Here is a 13,404-nt window from a genome sequence, read left to right as displayed (position 1 = left end):
TCTGGTGAAGCCTCTCGCCGCCCCTGAGCCTCTGGCCTGTACCCCAGTTCTGTATGCACAAATAAATAAATCTTTAAAAAAAAAAAAAAGTTGAGTCAAAAACTTCCGAAGTGAGTGATATATTGGGGCCTATTCAACTTCCCTTGCTGTATAATCAGAGGTATCATATGGTTGTATATTTCAATAAATAAATCCCCCCAAAAGACTACAATATTTTCAACATATTTAGTCAGTTATTTTGTTTAGAATTGAGGAAATTCATAAAATTCAAAAATAGAAGAAACCCTAAACTGATTAAAGTACACAGAGGTTAAAGGACATGGTTTAGATTTAAGGCCACTGTTTGAACTACTAGCAAGGTCTCTGAGTTTTAAGCTTATAGTCCTGAATATACAAGAATTAGTACTTCTAAGGGACTCAAAAAGGAGAGCCAACAACTGGTGTCCTTATTTGAGCCTTTACAAAAACAGTATCAGCCATCAATCAAACTGTCTTCATTCCCAGCAGATATGATTCATAACTAATCAGGATCTCAACCTAAATGTAAGTTTTAAATGGCCCTGGATTATGCCAATGGAAAAATATTACCAAATCATTTTTAAGGGATGTACTGAAGGGTTCTTTTATTTGAAAATGTTCTTGTTCTTCAGGAGTTAATATTCTCCAAATAAAAATTTGATTGACAAGCATGTTAAGTTTTTGTACCAGTGCACAACAGCCACAAATCTATCAATCAGAGAGTTAAAAAGCTTTGTCCTATAGCACAGTTAATACGCAGTGTAACCAATTAGTATTACCATTCCTTGATGCAACACAAACTCATTTCCTTAAACTGTTATTGCTCTGAACTCCAGGGTTATAAATGAGCAGACGCAAGTTGATTTGCATGTAATAACAGTGGCAATAAACCTTTCCTGGTTCATGCAATTTCCCCCATCTGTTAACAGAGAGCAAGTTTAGGAACTATTATTCCCAGAAGGGGACTTACCCAGCTGGACATCTATAACACTTGGCTGATTCTCCATGGGGAACAATGGTTTGGGAGGCTTGTCTGTGAGTAAAGCTGGAAGAGAAAATGAAAGAGGGTAATGGAAAAATTGAGATAAATTACAGGATAGGAAAGATTCTATCATGTATTATATTTAATGTTTGTACACTTGATGGCACATAAACATTTATTAAACAGAGTTCTTACTTGAGTTGTTATGCTATCCTTACAATATCCATTTCCCAGCAAATTTAGATACCACTGATAGACTGTATATAGGCCATTTTGACAGTTACACTTTCCAACAGGAGCAAACAAATCAGCTACTTTGATTGGTGTTTATAAGCTTATTATGAGTGTGAAGAAGTACAGATTTAAAATGTATAATCAGGAAACATTAAGTCCTCATATCTACTTTGTGGTATTCAATTCTCATTATGAAATATAAATGTAACGAACATTTCTGGAAGACTGAACCTTCTTAACCTCTAAGTCACCCCCACTTTCCATTTCAGCCTCCAAAACAATATAATAATAAAGCCCCAAAACCTTCATTAGGATATTTGATCAAAAACACTGTGCAATTTTTGTTCACCAAGTCTTGCTTTAGCAAAGTCTTTAAACCTGCCTTCAATTTATAATTTAGGACTAAGAACACAAAACTGGTAATAATAATAAAAAAAAAGATAAGAGAACAAAGAATTCAATGTTGGGAAAAATTGTAGCATTTGAGCTAAAATGCTGTTGTGGTAAACAAATGGATAAAAGAGGGGGTCAATGTTGACTGGCAAAGCTAGGGAACATTTTATGCAGGAAATGGCTCTCCACATAGACTATAAGAATTGGAGAAGATCTGGGGAGGCAAAAAATAAGTAAGGAGAAATGTGGGGGAAAACTAACATGAAAATGAGGGAGAGAGGTTGAACTTCACGAGTATAATGTGCCTGGAGGAGAAGGGTCTGGAGGAACTGGGTGGGGTAGAGTAGGGTGGAGTGAAGATCAAATGATCTGTGATATGGAATAACTGAAAATGAAATATGATAAAGCTCAATTTAGAGGAACTTGAGAAACTTGTAGAGGAAGTACATGACATGGACAACTAGAAACCCCCAGTAGATTGCACACACAACTAGAAAGACTCAGGGCTACCTAATAATTGTCTTAGTATGTAGGATGAGCTGGGAGAGAGTAAAACCAGTTAAGAGGGCAGAGTAACAAACTGCAGTGAGGGCACAAGAAAGACTGATGGGATCTGAAGGGGGGGAAAATGGAGGCAAACTTGAGCAGTATCTAAAAGAAAGAAGTAAGAGGAGGATCACAGATGTTTGATACTTTACAGCAGTCGTTATATCAACCTACAAGATATATTCTGAATTTCTTTTCATTGTTTCTGTATTTATATCGCTTCAGCTATCCCATTAGACTCCTACCTATTAAAAGCAAATGTTTTATTCTTTTGGTAATTCATACGAGACATAGCATAGAGCTGAATGTAAAAGAGATAATCATTCACCATTGCTAACTGACCTCAGAATTCCCTGTTGATAGGAGAGAAGTTCATCTCATATTCGCAGGAATGTTTAGATGAGAAACAGAAGAGGTGATCACATCACAGGAAAATTTAGGGAAATATGGAAATTTGGGGAAACCCTATAATAGTTGTTCATAGTAAACAAATACACCACAAATTCAATTACAAAGACCTTTATGTAAACTTACCTTCATCCTGCTAATATGCAAACTACTTGAAAATTTTAGTGAAATAATTATTTTCATTTTTCCAACAAATCTTTACTGAAGTCTAAAACATATATTGCCCTATAGAAGCAAACACTTTATTTTTTAAAGATTTATTTATTCGGGCCCTCCCTGGTGGTGCAGTGGATTAAAGCACAGCACTAAGAAGCTGGAGCCACTTCAGCATGAATTCGATACCCGCCTGCCCCGGAGGTGACCACATGGCATGGCAGACCTCTCCTGGCCTGCCCGCTACTCCCTTCAGCAGTGTACTTTGTCGATCTGCCTGTTCTGCTCCCCGCTCTGTACCTGGTGAAGCCTCTCGCTGCCCCTGAGCCTCTGGCCTGCACCCCAGTTCTGTATGCATAAATAAATAGGTGAGGAGCAGAACAGGCAGATCACCAAAGTACACTGTGGAAGGGATTAGTGAGCAGGTCAGGAAAGGTCTGCTGCACCCTGTAGATCAACCTCCAGGGCTGGGGATCAAACTCATGCTGAAGTAGCTTTAGCTTCTTAGTGCTGTGCTTTAACCTGCTGCACCACCAGGGAGGGCCCGAAGCAAACAATGTTTTAAAAATAAGCTTATTAGGGCATAATATTGATAAATAGATTGTTGATAGTCTCTAATTCCAAAATAACTTTAATTACTACTAATTATAAGTTGTTATTTGAAAATAAAGGATATACTTTAAAAAATTTTAATTGGATTCAAAATCCAGTTGTAACAGATGTTCATTTTTTTTTTTAACAGCAAAATATTGGGAAACAATCACATTAACCATTGGTAGATTAAATAACATTATGGTACTTCCACATATTGATATATTATGATGCAGCTGTTTAGAAGAATTAGGTAAACACATACATCTATTATGAAAATACCTCATAAAAAGCAAGTTTCCAAATAATGTTCACAGATTACTATCCTTTTCGTTATAAAAATACATATATAGGGCCCTCCGTGGTGGCGCAGCGGGTTAAAGCACTGCACTAAGAAGCTTAAGCCACTTCCGCATGAGTTCGATCCCCGCCTGCCCCAGAGGAGATCCACATGGCGTGGCAGACCTCTCCTGATCCGCCCGCTGCTCCCCTCAGCAGTGTACTTCGTCGATCTGCCTGTTCTGCTCCCCCCTCTGTCCCTGGTGAATCCTCTCACCCTCCACATCTCTGTATGAATAAATAAATCTTTAAAAAAATACATATAGCGGGGATTACAATTGAGATGGAAAAAAATGTACAAAATGATGTAAAAATAAACTTTTGTAATAAACAAATATGTATATATGTGTGTGTATTGATGTTAAATAAATCTTTGTACAAGTACTGGATATATATATTTGTGTGAGGAATTATTTCATATACACTTCTATAGGAATGGAATATACACGTGAAACTGGAAACAGTGATTTCCTCAGAAGAGAGTAACCGGGTGGGTTATTCTTGGGTTGGTGAAAGGGTGATATAGGCAGGCATAGGAGATGTAATTTTTACCATATGCCTTTTGTACATTTTGAAAAGCATGCATGCACTGCATATTCAAATCATGAATAATATTCAAATTAAATAAAATGCAGCTACCTATATTATATTTATGAAGACTTTCTGGTTTCCTGTAGAATTTTCACCTTGCCTTACACAGTCAGGTTATAGATACATTGTCGGCTGAAAATAATTCTTAGCCTCATTTTTTAATATGCCTTCCTACAATTAAATTAACTGGACTGTGATAGGTGGGAAACAATTGAAAGCAATGTATTTCATGTTCAAAGGTCAGTATCTCACCCCACTTTAAGCAGAATATGAATTAAGAGATATTGTTTTCCTCTACCCTTATTTCCTGCCATAGACATTGGATATATTTACTCTGATGGTACTTTTGTTAAATTCCAATAACCGAAGTGACATTTATTAATATTAATGACAGTTTCTATTTATTTATTTATTTTTAAAGATTGATTTATTTATGCATATAGAACTGGGGTGTAGGCCAGAGGCGCAGGGGTGGTGAGATGATTCACCAGAGACAGAGTGGGTAGCACAACAGGCAGCTCTATGAAGTATCCTGCTGAGGGGAGCTTCAGGGGTGAGAGGGGAGGTCTGCAATGCCCTGTGGATCAGCTCCCTGCTGAGGATCAAAACTCATGCTGCAGTGGCTGCAATAGCTTCATAGCACTGTTCTTTAATCTGTTGTGCCACCAGGGAAGGTCCAATATTAAAGACAGCTTTTAAGTATCTTAAATTTATTGGTGGTTCATAATTTTCAAAGCACTTTCAGATACATTAGCTCATATAATGTATACAATGACCTTGGAAGGTCAGTGGAAGAGATGAAGTTTTTGAAATTTACTAGGTCTCATCTGGTGTCTCCCTTTGACCAAAAGTACATATAGGAACATAGCTATAAACCATAGGTTGGATACAGGTAAAAAATGCTCGGTACGGAATCTATTGCTTTGACCTCTCTGATTACACATTAACAAAGCTAAAGTTTCTAAGCAAATGGGAGTGACTGTGGCAAAGAGCCAGTTTAAACATGATCCCTGTAGGATATTCCGCATATACATATAATTTCTCCCTAATACTTTAGAAAAAGGGGATGAACTTGCACTTACCCCAACACATCCCAGTGAGATGTATGGGTGTGGAGCCTCATTAAATTACAATATCATGTCTAGGTCTGGGAATTGCAGAGAAGTGAAGAACATTTGTGATGATAAAGCAGCAACTGCAGCATTTCATCTGGATCCTGCCCACCAGCCCAGAGACAAATCTCTCAGCACCCCGCATAATTATAGCATTTGCAGATTAGCTAAAGCACAAGCCGCCATGGGTAGGCGGGCTCATTTCTTTCTTTCTTTCTTTTTTTTTTCTTTATGCTTATCTGAAATTCAGTTACTCTTTGAGAAATAAAGGAAAGAACTATGAATACCCAGTCCCAGGAATAACAGAATGAAGATTTACAATTTTATTAGAAATCTTATTCTGGACCTTTAGAAGTACTAATTGAGGTCTGTGATAGTCTTTAAATTTGTTGCACTAGCTCCATGTTTTGAGTGAAAGAATGGGAACAAGAGATGCAGTTTGGTACTAAAGTTTCAGTCCACACTTCCTCCCCTGCATTTTATTCAGTAGCTGTTAGTGTTTAGATACTCTTAAATATAACAACTCTACTCAGTACACCATGACTCTAGCCTTAATGTACTGGTGAAGCTACTATGGTCACTGCTTCTGCAAATTATGTTTTATATGTTTGATATAAATATCAATTTATATAAATTGATTCTATTATATGATTATATAAATTTTATAAATAGCAAAATGTCCAAGTTAGCTTTTCTTTCCCATTACTAGACAAAGGGTATGTTTACCTCTACAACCAGATCAATGGGTTTAGCTGAAATGATTGGTCAATTTCCATGAAATTAGCATAACAATCAGTAAAATTAGTAGTTTGAATAAGCCACTTTATTTAACAACATTGCCTAAGTGTTACAAACTTAATAGAAGCTTCAGTGTTCTCTTTTGTCGTTGCCTTTTCTGCTTAATTAGACTTCGAGGAAGGAAGAACTAAAACACAGAAGGACAGTTTGATTCAGTGGTAACTACACTATGAACAAAAAGAAACCCATTAATTTCTATGGATGAAACATACGAGGATGTAATATGTTTAGGCTAATGAAATCGATCCCCTCAAATCTACTGAATTTACATTCCAAAATTACTATACAATATTTAATTAAAATCTATCACTGTATTATATTTATAAGAGGACAAATCTGAATCTGTGCTGGGAACATAAAGGCAAATCACATTATAGATTAAAAAAAAAACTTCCTTGACTTTTTACCTTTTTACCCATACTTCTACTTTTGCACTGCTACTTCCCTCATTTACCCCATTAAAAAAATACAATTTCCATCTCTACATTTTATCTTAAACCCTTTCTATGAGTTTGGAAACAATAACAGGAACCATGGTTATCATTCCTTTAGTATTTACTGGTGCTAGGCACTGTTCTCATCAGTGGAGGTCAGTATAAATCCTGCACGCACTCCCCCCCAAAAAAAAATCCCCAACAAAAGCCTAGGCAAATCTTTTGCCTTTCTGAAGTCCTAATGCATTTACTATTACTTTGATGCACACATTCGCTTCACTGCATACACTACTTGGAATAAAAATAAAACTACCTTATATATGGGTAAGTCCAATCTCCCTATCTAAATTTTTGAGAGGAATACTGTCTCATATAACACAGTAATTAAGATAGTGCCTGACACTGTAGAACAAATAAACACAATCTCCAGATTAACTTCTTTCTCTCATTGTATTTGTTCTTAAAAATGGGTCCTTTTGAAATGCACGGGATTATGGTGATGGCACACGGGTGATTTGGTGATGGGAAACCCATGGGGATTACAATCGAGATGGAAAAAAAAATGTACAAAATGATGTAAAAATAAACTTTTGTAATAAAAAAAAGGGTCCTTTTGGCCCACAGGAATTACAACTGAGATGGAAAAAGCCACAAAAGGATGTAAAAATAAACTATTATATTATTTTTAAAAAGTTAATATAAAAAAATGGGTCCTTCTTGGCTTAAAATGAACAGAAACCAACTCTTGCTGATTAAACAAAAAGAGAATTTATCAAGGGTCGACAGAAAGTCTGGGGTACCAAGTTTAAGGTAGGTGCAGATGTATATGTGTGTGTGATATATTGTGTGTGTTTTGTCTTCTTTTGACCTTCTTTGGTCACTTTTATTGAGATTTAAAATTCCAGGCAAGAGAAGCTTAATGAATATGTTTGGAGGTCCAGCCCTAGACAAGACTGTACATGCACTTTGAAAAAAAGAAGAATCCCCTAAAACAGGATTTCTCAACCTCAGCACTTAACTTTCAGTGCCAAAACATTCTTTATTACGTGTGGCTGTCTTGTGCAACATAGGATGCTTACCAACATTTTTCACTTCTACTCTCACTAAGTGCCAATTTCATCATCCCCCAGTTTTGAGAATCCTCCTGTCCCCCCACCCAAAAAAAAGATATCCATATATTAGCAAATGTCCCCTGGGAAGCAAAATTGCCCTTTGTTATGAATGTCAGTCCTAGGCCTCCCTGGTGACACTAGTAGTTTAGTCTCATCATATGAAGCTAACTGTGGCCACTGCACCAGTTTGATACCTAGCCAGGGTACTGACACATATTGTTCTTCTGTCTCATCCACTGCTCCCCTCAACAGTGGAGTTTAGTTATCTGTCTGCTCTGCTCCCCACTCCGTCTCTGGTAAATCCTCTCAGCTCCCCACCTCTGGCCTGTACCCCAGTTCTTGTATGGATAAATATATAAACCTTAAAAAAAAAAATCACAGTCCTGAAGGAAACTAGTTTGCTGCTGCTAGAAACAGAATATATACAGTACTACATTATAGCCTAACTCCAGGAGCACATTTACATTAGTTTCTATGCAAATGATATTCCCTGGAGTGTGTGGTATTTATTAATGGGATATGCCAAACTTTTACTAAGATATAGCCTGGACCACACACAGCCTCTACAGCAGGCAGTGGATTTTTTAGCTTTATTTATTATGCATACAAGAGCTGGAGTGTAGGTCAGAGATGCAGGGGGTGAGAGGATTCACCAGAGACAGAGTGGGGAACAGAACAGACAGGTCTACTGAAATCCACTGCTAAGGGGAGCAGTGGGAGGGGCAGGAGAGGTCTGCTGTGCCAGGTGGGTCCGCCCCCTTTCCTGGGATACAACTCAGGCTGCAGTGGCTAAGGATAGCTAAATAGTGCTGAGTATAACCCCCTCTGCCATCAGGGAGACCCCAGGCAATGAGTTTTATTGATTAAAAACAATGATGTTTTCAATGCCAACCTCTTTTCAAGTAAGACAAAAGTCACTGACCTTTATTATCAGGTAGCAGCTGTTCACTGGACTTACATCTCTTAAAGTCATCTAAACTCACAAAGTAATTCCAAAATGGAGCATGGCTGTTCTTTTGCCCCAACCTGTCCAGGTACATATGTAGCATAATTGCCTGATATTGTTAGGGAACTGAGGATCTTGAGAAAGAATGGTTTTCATGTGGGAAAACAAAATTCAGGTCCTTAATAAGCAAATTAGATCTAGGGAGAGCTAGGAATATTAACATCTTAAATGTTTCCTGTAATCATGAAGGGAAATGAGGCAAACCTCGTCAAAGTAGTTGAGTAGTTTCAGGATTTCATGAATGAGTGAATCTAGAAATTGCTGAGTTCTGGAAGTATCACAAGCACTATTCATCTTTGGAAAGGAACATCTCCATTTTAATTAACTACATACACTTCCTAATTCTGAAATATGAAGCATATATTTTACAGACTATTTAGCTCAATATATTATAAATACAATTATTTCTAGGATTATTAAGCTGAAATTCCCCTAATTTAGATGACTATAAAGGGAAATTACACAATAAACATGATTATTTAATATCATCTTTAGTGTTATAAACTTATAAACCCAACCAGAACCAGTCTTGGATGTAATGTTTCTCCTTTGCTGTAAGCATCCTTATTTTTTTGCACCCAACTTTGAAGGAGTTTCTTTCCCTGCTTTAAGGCACCAAAGGACATGTCTCTCTAATCAAAACCTGCTACTAAGAAATCTCTTCAACTTAAACATTGGTATGAATTTAAGACATCTATACTACTTCTCCTAAGGTTAATTGCTTTTGAGAGATTGTCACTAAATGTGGGAAACTGATGACATTTTCCTCAAGATTCCAAACAATGTTATTATGAGTCATCTGCTAATTCTTAACATCTTAGGAAAGTATACAAGAATATTTTAAATTAAAAGCTACATCAATATCAATTAAAAATCAAGCCTTGTTTTCACTTCAGCCTATTATTACCTCTATCAACGAGCACTCCTATAGTCATTCATTTTTTTTTACAAATATTTTCTCTTAAAAAAATAAAAGAAAAAGCTAATACTTTGCCTTATTTAAAACAGAAGGGGCAAGACTGATGTGCTATTATTTGCTTATTAATTTCATCCAAAAGAAGATGTATTCTTTAGGGGTTCCAACTTTAATAGAAAGGCTATGATGGGCTCATTTAAAAAGTAAGCCAATAATTCTCAGAATCATTGGGAAATTTGTTTTTAAGAAACTGGAAGCTCAATCTTCACATATTTTGATATGCATCGTCCAAATCCCTCATCACCCTCCCCCCCCCATTAATAATAATTTCCTACTAGAGATAGTGATGGCTCGGTTTCTTCTTGGATGTATTTGGAAAATGAAATTACTGAAAGCCACTGAGAGAAAACAAATAGGAGACCAGGATTAAATTGCTCTGATCGAAACACGTTCTATACAGTTGCACTGAAAATATTCCTGCCTTCTATAATGTAAACAGTGATGTGAACCAGTTTCAACTCTAATAAAAAAAAAGAATTTTAAAAATAAAACAGAATTATATAAGCATAAGAGAATACTCCTGCCTTCATTTAATGCTCATGCAAGTATTTGCTTCTATTTAGGACAGAGCCTAAAGTCAGGTATTTTCTTTGAATACATAAGAGATCTTTTTATAGGCAGACACTAAGTTGCCAGGGAAGGTATGAGCAACTTACCTGGCCATTGTCCCTATACAGGGTCTCCCAAACAACTGTTCAGGGCATCTGGTGCAGGGCTCATGTCTTGCCTTGCAATTTGGTGGTTGTGCCTTGAGAGTGAGGAATGGTCAAGGCTACTGAGAAATTACCCTGAGGTGCCCTTTCCTTAGATTCCATATTTATTTCCACTAATATTTGAGTTTTGAGCAATGCATGAACTTTGGAAAAGCTTGAGCTTAAAGGCAGAGCACTTTCTTCTCAATGCCATTTGACACAGGTCCCTTCTCTGGAGAGAGGAATGTTTATTCAGCAGAAATCTGCCCAGACATAAAACAACCTCTTCAAACTTGAAAAGAAAACAACCTTGGGAGAAATGGAAACTTAGACAGAGGTTGTGATGGTAGGGTTCTTTTTTCTTCATTCACAGAGCATGCTTCTTCTTCCCCGACTTTTCTTCCTCAACTAAGAATACGTCTCCTCCATTTAAACGAATAGTCCTGGATACGTACACTGTTGATGCGTAACACATCACATTACTATCAATGAAATTACACAACACAGTGCACTTTGGGTTCTGTATACAACTTGAGATATAGTTGACATTAAAAATAAGTATGAGGGCCCTCCCTGGTTAGGACACAGTACAACAAACTGGCTGTAGCCTCTTCAGTCAAGTTCGATCCCCTACCCAGGAGGTGATACCATGGTGCAGCAGCCCTCTCCTGTCTCACCCGCTGTTCCCCTCAGCAATGTACTTGGTCAGTCTACCTGTTCTGCTCCCTACTCTGATTGGGTTATTTGCTGTCATTTGGTTGAACTGTATGAGTTCTTTGTATATATCTTTGATAACAAAGATATTAGTTCTTTGTATATATCTTTGTTGGATCTGTGGTGTACAAATTTATTGTTTCCCATTCAGTTGTGTGCCTTTGATTTTTTTTTTGTTTGTTTTTTGGTCTTTGATTTTTTTAAGGACGGGTTTATCAGGAAAAGAGAGGCACCTGCATAGGCCTAGGCAGGCAGGCAGGCTAGCTGCCAGTACTGTGCCATTTTTATATTATTGACAGTTTCTTTTACTCTTTAAAGCTTTTTAGTTTGATAGTCTCTTGTTTATATTTTCTTTGTTTTCCTTGTTGTTAGAGATGAATCCACAGACATTTCTGAAGCTTATCTATGCCACAGGGTGCTATGCCAATATTTTTTACTATGTATTTTATGGTATCAGGACTTATTTCCAAGTGTTTTATCCATTTTGTGTTGATTTTCATATATGGTATGAAATCTTGTTCTGATTTCACTCTTTCACACATGGCTGTTCACTTTTCCCAATGGTATATATGGAAGAAACTTTCCTTTCTTCAATTATACACATACACATACATGTTTTTACTCCATACTCCTTTGTTTATTATGGCTTTGTAATATAATTTGAAGTCTGGGAGTGTGATACTGCCATTCTTCTGCTTTTTGTCAGGATTATTTTGGTTATTCAGGGTATTTTGTGATTTGATTTGAATTTCAGTAATGTTTGTTCTATTATTTTGAAGAAAACAACTGAAACTTTGATATGGATTGATTGAATCTGTATATTGATTTAGATAAATGGCCATTTTGACAGAAAATTGTTAATATTAAGGAAGTGACTGCTTCATAATCAAAAGTTTGATGATGGAAATAGCTTTCTAATTCACTAAACAATTTTTGGTGGATGTTAAAAATGACATGATATTTAGAACTCAAGAAGAAATTGTACTCGAAGGTGTAGAGCCACTCTAATGCAAAACTACTTAGTTTGGAGTCTTAAGTAGAAAATAAAGCTAGCATCGATCACAAGGCATTAACTTTTTTATCGTTCTTCATGTCAGCTTTGCATTGCAGAGAAATTTTTAAGACTGTGAGTAACCTATAGTCATGTGTCACTAAAGCCTGATACATTCTGAGAAATGCATTCTTTGGCAATCTCATCAGTGTGTCAATGCTTGAGAGTATAACTACACAAACCTACGTAGGATTGCTTACTACATCCGTAGGCTATATCATAATACCTGTTGGAAGCACATGACTATGTAGTGATGTTGAAAGGAAGGAAAGCCGTAGATAAATACTCTTGAATATTCACTCACAATGAACTGCCTGAGAGTAAATACATGGTCACCAAAACCTTATAAACTGCAAGATGTTATTTTCAATTTGTAGGTAACAGAACTAAAGTTCAGGGTATTTAAATTATGTACCTATGGATACACTGGTACAAAGCGACAGAACTAGGATTTAAAGCCCAATTCTCTCACTTTTCTACTGTAGTCTACTAGTCTCACTTAATCCTCATAACATTCCATTAAATTTATTATCGAGAAAATGAATATTCACAGTTTATATAACTTAACCAAGGTCATCCAACTAGCAAAATTGGCAGAATAGTTATCCAAACCTGTATCTATTTGACTTTAAAGCTGATCTCTTACTTTCTGAATCTCTCTAGAATGAATATAGAATAGTGTTTTAAGTGAACTCAATCATTGTAGAACAATATCTGAAAATATAATCAGAACGTGGCCCTTAGAAATCTTGATTAATTTCCCAAATGATGGCAAAGTGGTTTCCAAGTTTGTTCCCTATCTTTGTAATACTGATGAGCACTAATTTAATTAATCAAATACAAGTTGATGACCTGTAATATTGTAATTGATTTTCAATTATGACTGTTCACAGTTTCAAGCAGAAAAATATAAGCTAGGTGATTTCAGGATATGATTATTGAATGCTGAAGAATCTAAGAGGAGCAAGTCAACTAAATTTACAGAGCCTTTGCTCCTTTCATTATTTCATTAAGTTTAACAAGGAGGCTAGAAGGGCAAAGATGGCTGTCTCCAGAAAAATAATTCAGAAGTTTTCAAAGCAGTACCCAGCTTTCCCAAAGCAGAGTGTTGCCTCAAAAATTCCCCTCTGTGGAACACTAAAGATGGCACCCTATTTCTTGCAGCATAACCCTTTCTTAAGATGCCATTATCATTACTCTCCTATTAAAACTGTGCAAAGGGGCCCTCCCTGGTGGCGCAGCGGGTTAAAGCAC

At 36.6% G+C, this 13,404-nt stretch overlaps 1 protein-coding gene across 1 annotated transcript in view; it reads right to left on the bottom strand.

The window, feature by feature from the left end:
- The window catches only part of IL1RAPL2 (interleukin 1 receptor accessory protein-like 2), a 921,055-nt gene that overhangs the window by 245,190 nt on the left and 662,461 nt on the right, over positions 1–13,404 (bottom strand). Inside the window, exon 5 of the mRNA XM_004685671.1 lies at positions 989–1,063. Coding sequence (XP_004685728.1) covers positions 989–1,063 — 75 coding nt within the window. The remainder of the gene's footprint in view (positions 1–988; positions 1,064–13,404) is intronic.

The sequence above is a fragment of the Condylura cristata genome, unplaced genomic scaffold (genome assembly GCF_000260355.1).
Source record: "Condylura cristata isolate star-nosed mole 26May11 unplaced genomic scaffold, ConCri1.0 scaffold00019, whole genome shotgun sequence".
Classification (NCBI taxonomy): Eukaryota; Metazoa; Chordata; class Mammalia; order Eulipotyphla; family Talpidae; genus Condylura; species Condylura cristata.
Note: the sequence above shows the minus strand (reverse complement) of the source record. Positions and strands in the feature narration are given on the sequence as shown.